The following is a 16,047-nucleotide window of genomic DNA, read 5'->3' as shown; positions in this document are numbered from 1 at the left end:
CACAAAAATTTGGGAACCTCCCCAAAAGTAATACAAATTGCCTTACTTTTTTTTGGGGACCTCCCCTAAAAACATTGGAGCCCCAAATATTGGGGAGCTTCGTGCAACAATGAGGAGCCCCATATGAGGAAAGAGAGTGTATATGGAGAGCTCGATTTCCACCTTTGTGGATGCTCTCACAGACTATGCAAATTTCCATATTTCCAATGAAACCAAAGACTCATTACTCTTTGGTTCTGGATTATAATGGAATAAATCAAAATGGCTCACTAAAGTGGTTGCGCTTCTTTCTTTTGTGAAGTAGCGGTCCTTCGATGTAGTTCTCGATGCAATTTTCATCTTGGGTCATTTGGAAACAGCCTCTTTGTGTTGCTAACAGAAGGGTAAGGTTGCGTACATCCAACCCCCCTTTACCCCGCAATTTGCGGGAGCCATTGAGGCACTAGGGTAATGTTGTATAGAATATGCAAATTGCAAATGTATCATGAAGAGTGATACTCATAATTAAGAGTTCAAATCCCGTTAGCATCAAATTCAGCCTGGTGGAGTATTGTGCTCCACGTAGCATTTCTTTGACTACAAACACACTAGTATCAATAATGCTTTATTAATTTATATATTTCCGACTTCCCACGGGCCATTTTGACAATAAAGGAACTTGACTTGAAATTAGAGGTGATCATGGGCCGGGCCGGGCCGGGTTTGGGCCGGGTCCAAACATTAAATTAAGCCCAAGTGTGCGGGTCGGGCCGGGCCGGGCTACAAGTGCGGGCCTATTTTTATCGGCCCAAACCCGGCCAATGCGGGCTTAAACGGGCTTTCGGGCCGATTCGGGCCAATTCGGGCTAAATATTTTCCCTCTTGAAATAAGTTTAGAAATCTACATTATGAAGTTAGATACTTTGTGTATATATATTATCAAAATTTTCGTATAGAATTATGTGATTTTTTTCGAGTATTGTCAATTAAAAAGTAGTAACCTAATGTTGCTTTTATGATCTGCTTGAGGTGACTCATAAAAACTAAATGCACAATTTTTAGTAGTGTAATAATATATTTTATGCGGTGCTCACTCATGTATGTTGTTTTAGTTTTGTAATTGATTTGATATTTGTTGTTCTTTAGACTCAAAAACATTGACTTAGCACGCCGATAATGGTAAACAATTTATCGGCACTAGTGTAACACAAAATCATTAGCTCATTTATTATCATATAAATACTGCTAACGAAAAATACTAAGCCTTATCAAACTAATACATGTAAACAAGTGACTACGGCTTATTTACAATACAACAATTAATTGGTTAATTATTTTTCTAAATGCTTATTAACATTATTAAATTTTACATATTCGTAAATTTTGCATATGTTCGGGCCGGGCCGGGCCAAAATTCGGGCCGTAAAGGCGGCCCAAACCCGGCCCTATTATATTGAATCGGGCCATGGGCTTCGGGCCGTGGGGTTTTCGGGCCTAAAATCGAAGCCCAAGCCCGGAGAAAAATCGGGCTGGGCCGGGTCGGGCTAGCGGGCCTGGGCCATATGATCAGCTCTACTTGAAATAAAACTCCGACAAACAAGATTTTCGTTTCTAAAAAAAGAGAATCCTAGATAAATTACTCCCTCCCAGTCACTATAATGTTCTCACTTTCCCAAACGGATTATTCAACTAATATTCTCATTTTCTTTTTGGTAACTTTTACTCTTATTTTATTCATTCCTCTCTCCTATCACCAAACCCCAGACAACTCTTTTACTCCTACTTCTATTTTATTACTTTCCTTTATGTTTTGGCCCCACAATTCTTTATTTAACTACTAATAATTCATCCCTCTCCCATATCACCAACCCCACACAACTCTTTTACTCCTATTTTAATACTTTTTCTTAAATATTGTGCTCATATCAAATGGGAATAATATAGTGACTGGGAGGAAGTATTACATAAGCAAAAGATAATCACATAATAGATCCATATAAAATTCAAGCAAGGCTCTCCTACTATGTCCTAATTCTCCTTTTATCATTAATTTATAACCAAATAATTAAAAGACCCACCATAAAAGAAGACAAAATACATCCAAAGTCACACACAATAAAATCACATAAAAACCCTCATGTCACAAACACAAACAAATTGCACCAAAAAAAAAACAAACACAAACAAAAGTGTGATCACAGTCTCTCACTTTCCCACCTTCCCCCTTCACCTCTCCTTAATTTCTTGCCTCCTCTAAACCTCAAGTCTCACATAACAAAAACACCCATGGGATCCGAAACCGAACCTAAACCGAAACCCGAAATAAACTTAACCTCATTCCCGAACCTAACAAACCCACAACAATACTCAGGTGCTTTAACTCCACTCCATAGCTTAGCTTCGGTACCGTTCAGTTGGGAAAAAGAACCTGGAAAACCTTTACCATGTCTTACCCTTGCTTTATCTTCATCTCACCATAATGCCATGAAATGCTTAGAGTTACCTCCAAGGCTACTCAGTGAGAACAAAATGACCAAAATACCCTCCCCAAGAACAGTCCTAGAAGGGCCTTATATAGGAAGGTCAAGTCTACAGTCTTCTTCTTTCAGGTTTCTAAGGAAAAAGAGGAAGTCATTTGATGGAGAGTTGAGTTTTTCAGGGAGTGCTGGTAATAGTCCTGAAAGGAGTTTACTTGGTAATAATACTGTGGTAATTAACAGTAACAGTGACAGTAACAAGAAAGATAAGGGATTTTTTGGGTCTTGGAGGAAAAAAGGTGGGGGAAATTACAAGGGTAAAAGTGAAGTTCATGGGGGTAGTTTTGTCTTTCCAAGTATCTCTGATGATGTTACTGCTAGCTGCTGTGATGGTGGTGGTACTGATAACCAGTTGGTACAAGCTAAGTCTCACTTCTGGGTAAGTTTTTCACAAATTCTGCAATCTTAACATTTCTTTTAAAAATAATTATTGTGTGAGACGGTTTCACACTGTGAAACGGTCTGGTTTATTTTTAAATTCATCCTAAAGTTATAAAACAGCTAAAGACTAAAGAAGAAATAACTCCTTTTAAGATCTCAAGCAAATTGGAGTACTTTTTTTTTTTTGCTATATTCAATTTTTGAAATTTTAGTAGAGTCAACTTTGTACTTTTTATTTATGTTTTTCATTCTTTAAAAGCTTCAAAGATGTCAGAAGTATGTCTGACATGCATAATAAAGGATATCTCACATGAATGGCTAATTTTCTGGGAGATAAAGTACATTGCCTAGGAAAAATCTGTCCAAGAAATAAATGATGTGCATATCCTGACAAAGGGGAAGGGAGACTTTTTTTTACTGTGAAATAGTAAAAACAAAAGGTAAATAAAACAAGGGGACAATAAAAATCAGTCTAACAAATAAAGGATGTGCATATTCTGACAATGGGGAAGGGAGACTTTTTTAAAACTGTGAAATAGTAAAAACAAAAGGTAAATAAAACAAGGGAACAGTAAAAATCAGTCTAATAAATATGAGTAATATAAAATTATTTTGTGAGAGTTAATGGACCTTTTCATAAAAGATATAGAGAGGATCCAAACTCCCAACATTTTAGCAAAGAACATAATTTACAAAATGCATTAATCACTCAAGGCACAAATATCATACTAATAAATCATAATAATGATAACATAATCTACCTAACCCCACCTTTGTGAAAGATAATATCTTCTGAATCAGTAGACTTTAGAAGTAAGCAACTTAATATGATTACTATTCAACCCTACCAGATGAAGGACAAGGAAAATGTATCAAGAAACAGAGCTTAAATGGTAAAAACTAGGAATAGCCAGTAAGCCTAAGACTTAAGAGGCACCTAGAAGGCTAGAAGGCCAGAAATTTATAATTGCTAGTTAGTTAGCCTCGCCGATGAATCTAACACTAGCGTCGAAAAAATAGGAAGAGATTCTAGGAGATCGGTATCAGGATCCGGGGGCCGGGGCGGCTTATGGAATAGAACTCATTATACTTACTTGCCATCAATACCTTCTTTGGCTTGTTAATTACAAACAGTAATCTCTCATCAAGAAGAATTAGACTCTGATCCCTGCTCTACGGAACTGGGTATCATCATTAGAAGGAAATCATACTCTTCTCTGAAGAATTAAAACCTAATTAAACATTAAGATCTAGAATAAAATCATTTTTTCAACAATTAACCTTCTAATTGTAGGACATAGGAAATTAGATTTTAACAGAACAGTAAAATTGAGAATGTGTTTGTGATTCACTCACTTGTCAACAAGCCAACATGTAGTGGTTGGGGAACACTAGCCTCCGATCATTCAAGTAACTAGACCTTTCTGAAGGACAACAATTAATTAACGTATCAAACCGAGTAAAGGGACATTGCCGGTTCACTGGTCCTACTAAAACATCAAGAAGCAATAAATAATTAGTTAAGGGTGGATGGATGTAGTATTAGTGTATTACGACCCCTAACTCCCTAAGTCTCAAACATAAGTTCACTACCTTTGTGGCACAATGCCACATATATGTGGTTGCGAAAGCGTCATTAAGCCTTACAATAGCATTTTGTTACACTGTCTTAGCTGGAAAACTTATATTGTAGTGCCTCCATACCAATCATTTGTTTACCTTTAATTAAAATACCCCACACAAAGAATAAAAAAGGTGAACAAATTAATGGGGGCATGGGGCGGAGCCGCGGAGGGAGTAAGTAAATCGCTACCTTAACGGGAAATGAGAAGGCAAAGAATCTGGGGTAACCTACTACAAGTCCAGGGTGTCAAGTAACATGGGTAATAATGTGCTATAAGGGGGTAATGACCTAACACAATTCACAACTGCACAAATTGCAGCCCCTCTAATTAGGGGATAGTGCCCTAACACAGTTCACAACTGCACAAATCGCAGCCCCTCTAATTAGGTTGTAATGTACCATTAGCGGACTTCAACTTTCGAAGTACTTCCGTATTTTACCATTAATGGACTCCGAAGTACTTCCAGATATAAGTGAGCACACTGAGATGCAGAAATTATGAACAAGGACAGAAATTTAAAGTTGTGGTGTTTTATTTTTTTAACAGGCAACCATCTATGGGACCTTCAAGCAAGCTATACCCAGAAGAAGTACAAGATGCAAGAAAGATGCTTTGTAAAGTAATCCCCGTGAATTCCTCATGTTATAAAGTCTCAGTCACTGTCTTCAAAAATCAGAAGTAAAGCTCAGTTGTATTGGTATAATAGTAACTTTTGCCCCACAACTAAAAGTGTCAAGTGCTCAAAAAAAAGACGTGAATATTCAAATTGTGAACATACAAATATCTTTCAGTAGTGTAGAGTGTGATTTCAAAGGTGGGCTTATTGTTTTTGGTTCACAATGTACAGAGTAAAAATGGTTTGAGTACTTGTAAGATAATTTGGTTGAGGTAATCTGTGAACATGACTCTGGTAACTTCGATTTTTATTCTCTCCTTGACCCCCTCGTCCCTTTTTTAGGAAATCGTAACTACTATCAGGTCTCATGGGCTTGGTTTATAGTCATATGGTGGCTTAGCATCAGGTACGCCGTGGTTGGAGATATTATTTGACCCTAGCTCACAGGGGTACGAGAATACCATTATTTCAATACCTCTAAAGGTTCCGTAAATGGTGAGATAAAGGGGAGTTGTATGCAATTTTACCCTTGTATTACCAACAAAAAGACAATTTTCAAATAATCCAAAATAAAAATTATGTTCACAATTGCATTGATTGATGGCTACTAAACAATAGAAAGCACAATCTGCTTAGCAAGCCAGGGGGTGTGCAAGTTAAGTAACCTTTTGTATCGGCAAAAATGGTCCAATTAGTTGGCAGTGGTGTACCTATGAGTTGGTATTGATAAACTCAATACATTCGAACACTGTCACCTACGAGAGAACGAGTTTAAAGTATAATATAGGCAAGAGAGCTCTTTCGGGACACATTTTGTTATCACTTTAAACTTTAGAAGAAACTTCCTAAAAGCGTACTGCATACCTAACTACCAAAGAGTCACACACTATACTGATTTTGAAACAATGCCAGAATGCCTTTGGAAGTCTCTCGTGAATTTGTGTTAACAAGTCGCAATCTTTACTCTATAACTTTCAAAATAAGTAAAAGTCGCTTTGTTATCGAGGCTATTGAGAAAAGAAAAAAAAAAAAGGACTTTAAGGCCCAATTACCATCTTATCTGCAAATATGGGTCTCGTTAACTGGACCTACCTTATCAACAAGTTGATGTGATACGCTCAACTCATTCTAATGTAGTTGTGTGAGGTTGTCCACTAAAAGTCCCAATTTGAAGGTTATAATACATGTTCCTAACAATTTGCAATGACTGGTTGCTAGTTACCTCATAGCATAAGAACTACTTTAAAGCAGGCCTAGGCAGAACACAAAAACTATCAATAACCATAAGTCCATATTAGAACGACTAAAAATACTCAAAAAGCAAAATTCCTTCAAACTTATTCAGCTACACTGTGTTTCACCATCTTATTGTGAGAGACACTTGCTACCTATTCACCATGACATAGAAGAGGAGACAAGGTAGAGTCAAAAATAGACTTACACGTGCACTCAAACCAATATTTATAATTCAATTAAGTGAAGGGTTATTAACCAAGTACAGAGATGGCTTCTCCTAAACCCTTCAATAAACTCTGACCATGAAAGGAAATGCATGAGAAGACCGTAATTTCATGGGGTTGGGGTTGGGGTTGGGATTAGAATCCGAGGAAGAAAGGAAAGCATTGAAGTAACACCCCTCAAAGGCTCTAAGGGTGTGTTTGGATAGCGAAAGTGAAGGGAAAGGGAGGGGAGGGGGAAGGAGGGAAGAGAAAGGGAGGTAAGGGGAGGGGAGGGCAAATGGGGAGTGTATGTTTGGATACAATTTTCTTCCAAATCTTGCCTATTGTGGAGAGATTTTGATTTGCCTTAGAGAAGGTAAAATGGATCCCTTCAAATCTCTTCCCCTCCATTTCCCTCCACCCTTATTTGCTATCCAAATAAGGGATTTTAAATCCCCTACTCTCCCTCCCTTTCTTTTCCTTCCAAATCACTCAATCCAAACACACCCTAAGTCTCTAACCTTGCAAGGACAGGCTACCTTCATGCAGATAGATCCCAGGTAGCCTTATATCGGTCAGCACGAGGAGTCAAAAATGGAAAACAATATGACCACTGTCGCACCAAATTTTAACACTTCATATTAACAGTATGTATAGGTTAACATACTTAACCAACCCCATAACCAGCTCCATAAGCAAGATATAACTTGACTAATACAAATGAGTAACTTTAGAGGGTTTAGAGGAGGCTCCTTTGCAAATGATGCAGGAGTGCCAATTGACTATACTGCATAGATCTTTCAAGATGACGAAAGTCGAACTAATAAAATTAAATCAAAGCATTAAACAGATGACAGGGAGCAGGCAAGAAATAAGTTTCACTATTAAGATTCTGAAAAAATGTTTGGAGAATAATCAACATTCTTCATAACAATCAAACAGGGAAACACAAAATGTGATATTTGTAGCTCACAAAATATCTTATTTCCTAAAAGAGCACGTCTTGCATATATAGAACAGAAGAGGACGATATAAGAAAGATCATGACTCACATCCAATATCCTCTTCAAGCTGTTTTGTTACCCGTGATCCCAGCAACAACCTGCAATAACGGAAGAACCAGAATTTTCATCCAACCACAGATATTTTGAGGGAGTGAACTAGGAAAATAAATGGTCTTTAGAGATCCAGATCCTATTATTTGTAGTAGAGAAAACTTGCTATTTATTTAGTAGTAATGCAGAAAGATAAAAAGAAAGCATCTAAACTGCATGTTGACTTAAAAAGTAGTAACTTAAAAGAATATATTTCTAATAGACAATGTAGGCACCATGTAACTAATTACATATCAAATGAATACTGAACTAGGAACCATATAGGCTAATAGACCAATTCGAAAATGTAGTGTACATACAAAAAAGAGCTCCCAATACAAGATTAACAATTAGAACCAGCAAAGAAGTTATCTATCAGTTGTTCACATCTACAATACAGATTATTACGAAACAACAAGCAGGGGAAACAACGATAAACTAAGTAGCGTATCAACAATTTAAAACTTCCACAAATCCACATAAGGTCGCCGCAAATACATTAGAAGGACATTGGGGATTTCACACTAGATGTAAAACACACAATATTATTTCAGAAAGTAAAGTCAACACTTACATCACTTAAAGGGGGTGGAGGTACTTCCTCAGCTGAGTACATGGAGTCCAACATAGGCCTCACCACGGCTGGTAGGAAAAGGCCTAGAAAATCGAATGGTCATATAAGTTTACACAAAAGATAAAGAAGTACTCCTACTACAATCGTCTCGTTTCTCTGAATAAAATGTATAGATAAAGTCATACAATGTAAAACCTAGTTTAGTTTATCAAAAACAATTATTTTCATATTATCATACAAAACGTTTTGCTAGGTGTATATTGTGTGAATAATATTCGTAAAATTAGACATCGGTTGACCACAAAGTAAGAATAACACAGAGAGTACACTCAACTAGAAATATAAATTGTTCACTGTTCAGAATAATTATTATGACTCTCGCTCCTTCTCCACTTTCTTTTGATAGTAAGACCATGTACTCTAGAAGCTCTCCTAGGCGCTTTCTAAATGCTCTCAATGTGGTCTTAATTGTTAGAAAGCAAAGTATAGTGATGTTTGTCCACAGCATGAGCTCTCCATATGCTCTTCATTTGCTCCCCATGGGAAATGTAACTATCAATCTGCTCTCTTCCGAGAGCAGTCAAGATTACTAGGTGGAGCTCTCGAATTAAAGTCGGTCATAACAAGCGAAAATGTAAGAGTAAACTTGTTTTTATTTTCATTTGTAATGTAAATATAAAAGTGGTGGGACCAATAACGAGAAAATAAATGGGTGTCACGGTTGTCACCTCTATGATGTCTTTTGTGCATAAGCATCACCTCCCTCGGTGTTGTTTTTATTAATAATAGTATATCTAACTCGTCAAAAATATATATGAGTGAATACAAGAATTGTGTAATTGTAACTTGTAAGTGTAAAATTGGTTTTTGCTCTCCTTTTTTGTGACTTTACATGCTCTAATACAAGCAACATGTATAGGATATATGCTGCATGTCTTATTAAAGACTACATCTCGCTGCAGCAATATCCTCATCTAACACTTAAAAGTATCCCAAACATCACAAAACTTTCAGCTATACAAAATACCCCACTTCAATAACATACGGTGTTTCAAACTGATGACTTCAGAATCAAGTAATTAACACAGTCCCACAGTATACATAACACTATTCAATCCCTCCAATACTACTGCTCTGAAAGTACTTTCGAACTCCAACCGCGAATAACACTTCGAAAACAAAAAACAAGGTAGTAAAACTACTAGTAGTAGTAGTCCAATAGTTTTTCATCATTTTGACGACCTACCAGTTCTCGTCCTTGCATAAAATTTCCAGGCATTAGCCAAATTCAGCTAAAAGCAGACGGATTCCACAAATAAACCTAAAATTCCTCCAAAACCAACAACCAATAGCAATCGATTTGCAACCTTAGGCCAATCCAGGGTTGATCTCTACCTCTTCACGAACAATCAAATCCACATCCTCCGACCAACTTTAGGCTGACCTCCATCCCAAATAAAACTGAACAGCCATGGTTCAACCTCAATCAAAAACTAGCTCGACGACTATAACTAGAAACAAAACTCTGAACTAAATCTCGTTGAAACACATTCCTCACGTCTAAGCTCGGTCAATTTACGCAATGTATCTTGCGCTAGACTCAAAAATCACAGTAAACATCCAACAATCTTACGCTTCAACATTACACACCACAACTACATATAGCGTAATCGGAATCGGAATCTCCGTCCAGCAATTAACCTAACTCTATATCCCTAAGAATTCGATCAACAACTCAGCCAAATTAATCTAATTCGTAATCTTAATATCGATCAACGCAACCTAGCTTACAGCTAATCAGACTAATTCGATGATCATTCATAGAATCACAAACTATTTACATACGAAATCACAAGAATTTGATCAAAATATGAAGCAAAATTGAAAATAAGAATGAAATTGATTAAAATTAGGGTTTGAAGAAAAATACCAATGCCGCCGATAATGCAAGAAGCGGCGACGACGGGTTCTTGAACGACGAACATCCTCAGCTTTGCCATCACTCCCATTTTTGCTTCAATTCTTTTTCTTCGCTCTCTCTATTAATCTTCCCTTTTTCTCTTTACCGGAGAGGTGATCAATTACTTTTAGTGGTCGATTAAATTTAAAAGGAACACTAGGATTGGATCAATGGGCCGATCCGGAAACTTAAGATGGGTTAAATAGATACGGGGTAGATGACAACAATTACGGCTAGTCAAACGGGTGGGTAGGCTTGGCCACCGCTTGGGGTGGGCGGGGCGGGGCGGGATAGAGATGCTAGACTTGGACACAACCCGAGTAATGGGTCAGACCGGCCTGGTGGAGGTGGACCCAAAACCGACCTGGGGTAGGTTATAGGGGGCGGGCTTATATCGGGTTAGGGTTTAGGCAGTTAAGGGGCGGGCTGGGTAGGATATGCTCGACCCGGGCACGGCCAGTGTTGGAGGTAGGTCTGGCCGGGCCGGGCAAAAAAAAAGCCCGACTGGCGGGCCGAACGTGAAGGGCCGAGCTCGGGTATGCCCGATTGCGGATATGCCTGTTTTAGCAAAATAGTTTGTCTCAACTCTCAACAATTTAAATGGAGTACAATTTGACTCACTTTATACTTGAGAGTTAAGACATATATGTCCGTTTTAAGAGAGATCAATTGTTTATTTACAAATTCGTAGATGGATCGACGGGGTTAGGACCTACTCCCTCCTATTCACTATATCACATGCAATTGAATTTGGACCACACAAATCAACCCAATAAAGGAAATATGGAAGAAAACCCGAATAATCCGAATAAGGAAATAGGGAAGAATATAGTGAATAGGAGGGAGTATTATTTTGGATTTTGATGTGTATTCGTTTATCGAGTTGGCTAATGGATATTAGGACACGTGTCAGTGTGTTGGATACGGCTATTTTGTGCGAATTTTCTATTTTGTGATCTAACGTGAAGTGTCGAAGTATCGTGTCATGTCAGAGAGTCAATTAGGTTAGGGATGACTTAACTAGTAAAGAAGCAAGGGCAAATTCTTAGAAAACAAAGTTCATGTAGATGGATTTGCTAAAAACCTAACAAGCTCTGCTGTTTGTCGATCGAAACTCGGTGAATCACTTGACCATTGCAGCAAATAAACTTGAACTTGTTGAATAAAGCTGGTGTAAATACACAAGTTATAGGTCGGTCTAACGTAGCTACGTAGGAGACAGTCTCACTCGCTGCTCCCGATTGCAGGTATCTTAAAGGACGTAAACATTTACTGTGGTATCGACTGCCCTTCACTCATAGTGATCGATATCACAAAAAAGTAGTAGACGACGAGCATGCTATAACAATAAAGAAAAGTTTACAAAAAGTTTTCAACATACATATTCACATATTTACAGACATCATTTGTAGTTTGTACATACCATAACAGAGCCAAAGCTAAATTTAAGCAAATTACACTATGATTAGTATGATACATAAACGAAACCTAGTCTTACAACTCTGCTAGTTTAATAATTAGTCAGAACTCGGAACTCAGAATGATAAGCCTAGAAAGAGGGCATCAACCAACCGACTGTCCAGCCCAAAATCAAACCTGCACCAACGAGAGTAAAGCCTACAGCAAAAACAACCGCGTATTTACCAATGTCATTATCTTGCGAACCTCTTCTATGCCGCTTGGCTTTAGACGGCTTCTGCCAGCTTTTGTAGGTTTTGGGGTTTTCTGTCCTGCATGGGAGTGGATGAGGTGACGAGTTTTGGTTTTCGGTTTGTAGAAGGAGATTTTCCAATTGCAGTATTTTGAACCACTGCTTATATGCAAAAAGCTGAGAAGCTTGTCTGAAAAAGAGCTTCAGAATGTGGTCTTTCTCTGTACAGGCTTGTTTGGCCGCATTTTCTGCTTCCCTTGCGCGAGTTTGAGAATGGCAAAGTGCTTCTAGTAGCTTGGCTTTTTCAGGATCATTCACAGGAACCCTTTCTTTGTCCAGAGGGATATGGTTGCTTGATCTGCACAATTTTCGGATTTTTTCAAGCATCGTTGACCAAAAATCAATGATAACTAGGATCATCATGGAAGTCAAAACTCCCTCGATTTTACTCAATTAGCCACATTTTCTATTTTTTTTGGGGAGAATTTTGAATAATGAGGCCAATGGACGGATGGAGTAAAACAGGGGGGCGGGGAGTATGTGTTAGTACTCTTATGATAGAAGTAGAACAAGAGTAAGCCTACTGAAGTTGTTTAGTTTAGATCAACATTCTAACCCTCGAAGTTCAAAACTGTCGCTGATCAGAGTCATCAGTTGGCTTCCTATAATCACACCACCCACAAATTTCCTCCTACCTTATTTGCTACACAAACAAGTGATTTTGTATCCCTCCCTCTCAGTGGCGAAACCAAGATTTTAAGGGGGCAAACGAGTATAATGCAATAAAGCAAACTTGTTAAAATTTCAGAAATTTTAACTAAACTTTTCAAAATTTTGGTCACACTGGCTCTGATACCATGATAGATGAACCATCTTAACCAAAACCTTAAGGTGATAGTTGAGGCCCAACTATTATATTTATTCCTATTACCCTACTCTCATCCTTAGCCCTGGAGGCAAGAGTACTTGCTTTCTACTTCATTTTTTATACAAAAAAACATGGACTAAGAGTTTGACAGTAGCACAAGAAATGGCTTCACATTACGATTCACACGGGGGTGGGGGCATACTTCAAAAGCAACTTTAAAAAATCCATCGCCAATTTGGAGATGGGGGAAGGATACATCGAAAACATATTTAGAATTCATTCTTACCTGAGAGGCTCATCAGCTAAATTTTCATTCGGTGATAATTCTCCTTTGACTGAAGACCGATGTCTTCTCTGCGACCCATCAAAAGACGGACTAGAAATGGCTTCACTTTGAAATTCACACTCTAGAGATGCTGTACAAATGTCATCGTGTACCGTTGACTTTCCCTGTTTACATGTTTCCCCCCTGACTTTCATCTTTTGAGGCGGAGGAAGATCACAGTTCTCAACATGGTGAAGTGATTTATGTGCCACAAATGAAGCCAATTCCTCTCCATCTGTCACACGCCACCAAGGAACCTTATCTCCACCCACCCAAGAAGAATCCGCACTCGAGGAAAGATTACTGGACTGTTTGGAAACTGAACCTCCAACCATCTCCATTTCGATAAGCTCATAATAGTCTGTCATTTTCTTTAAATCAAGGAAATCTTGATCAACTTTATTGTCAACGACATTTAATTCTTCCAATCCCAATTCAGGCTTTTTGTTCACATCCAGAAAAGACTCGACATCCTCATAATGTACAGTATGTATACTATCCTCACACATTGAAGACGGTTCAACTTGTGAAGGACTTCCGATCATATCGATCTTTCTATCAGTAAAGTGGTCAGCGTTCAAGCCTCTTTGATGGACGTAGTTAGGTTGGGTTTGAAGCCACCATTTTGCATCAGGAGGCAAATTAGAATATGGCGTTCCACTGTACGGCATGAAACCTATAGCTGAATGGTTAGGGTGTTCAGCATCATTGACTGGTCCAGAATCAGTTTGTTTGGATGATAAAGTCGAAGATTGGCGAGTGGATAACTTTGGAGCTCTCTTTGCATCTTCCTGGACAAAGTAACGATTAGCTCTTTGCCAAGCGGCTCTTGCTTCTGCTGCCGCCATCAATCATCTTACTGTAATAAAAAATAGCAGATCAAATTATCAACTATCAAGTGGCAAAACACACCAATTTATCTAAATCATAACACTCAAAAACAGCAACGAAAACCTACTTTGACGGGCCATCTGAATCACGCATATGAAATTCAGAATTAGCATTTCATCCTAAGAGCATATAATAAGGAGACACGCTCATAGGCTTAAAACAACAAATTGGATTCAAGAACATTAATGCTTATTAGCGTATACTATTACAGTATTACGTACTTTCTTTGTATCAATAGGTTGTTTACACGGTTACACTTCCCAAAATACTGCTCGCATGTTTGTTTTTCAAAAAGTAAACAACCTATTGGGGCGGCAAGAGTATAAGAAAATATACAGATAACACAACACCAACTTCTATACGTGATGCTTCGATTTAACATAGGGACACCTACACTTAATACTCTAGTTAAGTGACAGAAGCTTAAACGGCAATACATGTGAATTAATCCGAATATTCAACGTAGCAGAGGCCATTTTCTATTATACCATACATCACCTAACAAACAGACAGAACCAAGGAAACAAAACCACACTCTACCAAATCTAAAGATTCTAAACTATAAAAACCCTACAACAAATGATCATATCATTTGTCACTAAGGGAACTGTCACATTCAAGTGATACAATATCCCACCAAACATCAATCATTCAGGTAAAGAAACTCCAAATACTTTCCTAATCGATTTTTCTATTGAAAAGACGGCTTTAGAGATGAAACAAGCTAATCAAACAAAATTCTTCAAATTACAGATTACCTCAGTGACCTAGATCAAACCATCTAACTACTCAAACATACTCTAAATCAGTAATTATCCTGTAACACTGTTGGACAACAGCTTTTTAATACCGAATACAATACAACGCCATCATACGCCGGTCTTACAAGCTAATTTGTGATTCTAAACAGAGGTGTCTACTGAATTCATTTGTAATATATGATCATAAATTCACAAATCAACTTTTCAGGAGTAAAAACCAGCATGCACCCTATCCTCAATTCAGTCAGATGTACGCCACCTTACCCCTACTAATCAAACTCGTGATCATTCATCTGATCTTCCACAATCAACTTTAAAGGGGCAGCCCGGTGCACGATGGCGTCCCCGCTAGGCGAGGGTCCGGGGAAGGGTCCCACCACAAGGGTGTAATTGGGGCAAGCCTTCCCTTGCCATTTTGGCAAGAGGCCGCTCCAAGGACTTGAACCCGTGACCTCCCGGTCACAAAGCAACACCTTAACCGGTGCGCCAAGGCTCCACAATCAACTTTACCAGAGGAAAAACCAGCATGCACCCTATTGTCAGTTCAGATGTACGCGGCCTTACCTCTACTAATCAAACTCCTGATCATTAAACAAAAATATGCCCTCATCTAATCTTCCACAATCAATTTTACCAGAGGAAAAACCAGCATGCACCCTATTGTCAGTTCAGATGTACGCGGCCTTACCCCTACTAATCAAACTCCTGATCATTATAAACAAAAATAACATCAAATCATCAATAACATCAAATCATCAACAAACAACATAAAATAATTAATACCCATCAAACCCATGATAGAAAATTAGAAATAATCACATAATATTCAAATTAAAACAGAATTTAACCATAATTGATCAAATAAACAATAATAAGAATACTAATTGCATGAATTAAAAATAGAAAATTACATGAATTAAAAATGGAAGATTACATGAAGTTAAAAAAAAGATAGAATTGATGACAAACAACAGAAATTATAATAACACGAAGAATTCCTTCCTTTGATTTGAATTTTGATCAGTTTTTTTAGTCGTTGCAGTTATAATGGGTTTCGTATAGTGGATAAATTTTGCGAAATGTTTAATTCAGTGACCAACTGACAAGTATATGATGTCGGTATATATAAACAATCAGTTAAACTTGTTGTTTTCCAGCCGAGACGGGATAAACTGAATTGAATGAAGTTGAGCTGCGCTAAATGAAATGTAATTAAAGCCACACAAAAACATGGCAATCTCTTTTTGCGCGGTCGTAAACTATGACGGAATAAATATAACCATTTATAATGTAAAAAGTAAAAAGTTAACCATTTCTGAATTTTTATTTATCAATTACTCCCTCTA

General features: G+C 37.8%; 3 protein-coding genes across 6 annotated transcripts; 1 reads left to right on the top strand and 2 right to left on the bottom strand.

Moving 5' to 3' along the window:
• Positions 1 to 2,097: 2,097 nt before the first annotated feature.
• On the top strand, positions 2,098 to 5,448 carry LOC141604966 (uncharacterized protein At4g00950-like). Its single transcript, XM_074423558.1, has 2 exons — positions 2,098 to 2,895; positions 5,069 to 5,448. The coding sequence occupies exons 1-2, from the start codon at positions 2,266 to 2,268 to the stop codon at positions 5,138 to 5,140; spliced, it is 702 nt and encodes a 233-aa protein (XP_074279659.1). The 5' UTR covers positions 2,098 to 2,265; the 3' UTR covers positions 5,141 to 5,448.
• A 1,992-nt stretch (positions 5,449 to 7,440) lies between these two features.
• LOC141604967 (uncharacterized) lies at positions 7,441 to 10,340 on the bottom strand. Its single transcript, XM_074423559.1, has 3 exons — positions 10,176 to 10,340; positions 8,246 to 8,328; positions 7,441 to 7,679 (listed from the first exon to the last, which is right to left on the bottom strand). The coding sequence occupies exons 1-3, from the start codon at positions 10,252 to 10,254 to the stop codon at positions 7,644 to 7,646; spliced, it is 198 nt and encodes a 65-aa protein (XP_074279660.1). The 5' UTR covers positions 10,255 to 10,340; the 3' UTR covers positions 7,441 to 7,643.
• A 1,187-nt stretch (positions 10,341 to 11,527) lies between these two features.
• Positions 11,528 to 15,817, bottom strand: LOC141604969 (uncharacterized). 4 transcript variants are annotated; one of them, XM_074423562.1, is made up of 3 exons: positions 15,613 to 15,817; positions 13,011 to 13,908; positions 11,528 to 12,214 (listed from the first exon to the last, which is right to left on the bottom strand). In XM_074423562.1, the coding sequence occupies exons 2-3, from the start codon at positions 13,895 to 13,897 to the stop codon at positions 11,755 to 11,757; spliced, it is 1,347 nt and encodes a 448-aa protein (XP_074279663.1). In that variant the 5' UTR covers positions 13,898 to 13,908; positions 15,613 to 15,817; the 3' UTR covers positions 11,528 to 11,754. The 4 variants fall into 4 exon arrangements, with proteins under 4 accessions (XP_074279663.1, XP_074279665.1, XP_074279666.1 ...); XM_074423564.1 differs by having other exon boundaries at positions 15,636 to 15,817; XM_074423565.1 differs by lacking the exon at positions 15,613 to 15,817 and adding an exon at positions 14,966 to 15,471.
• Between the last annotated feature and the right edge of the window lie 230 nt (positions 15,818 to 16,047).

The sequence above is a fragment of the Silene latifolia genome, chromosome 10 (assembly GCF_048544455.1).
Source record: "Silene latifolia isolate original U9 population chromosome 10, ASM4854445v1, whole genome shotgun sequence".
In the NCBI taxonomy this organism is placed as follows: domain Eukaryota; kingdom Viridiplantae; phylum Streptophyta; class Magnoliopsida; order Caryophyllales; family Caryophyllaceae; genus Silene; species Silene latifolia.
This window is presented reverse-complemented; position numbering and strand designations above follow the sequence as displayed.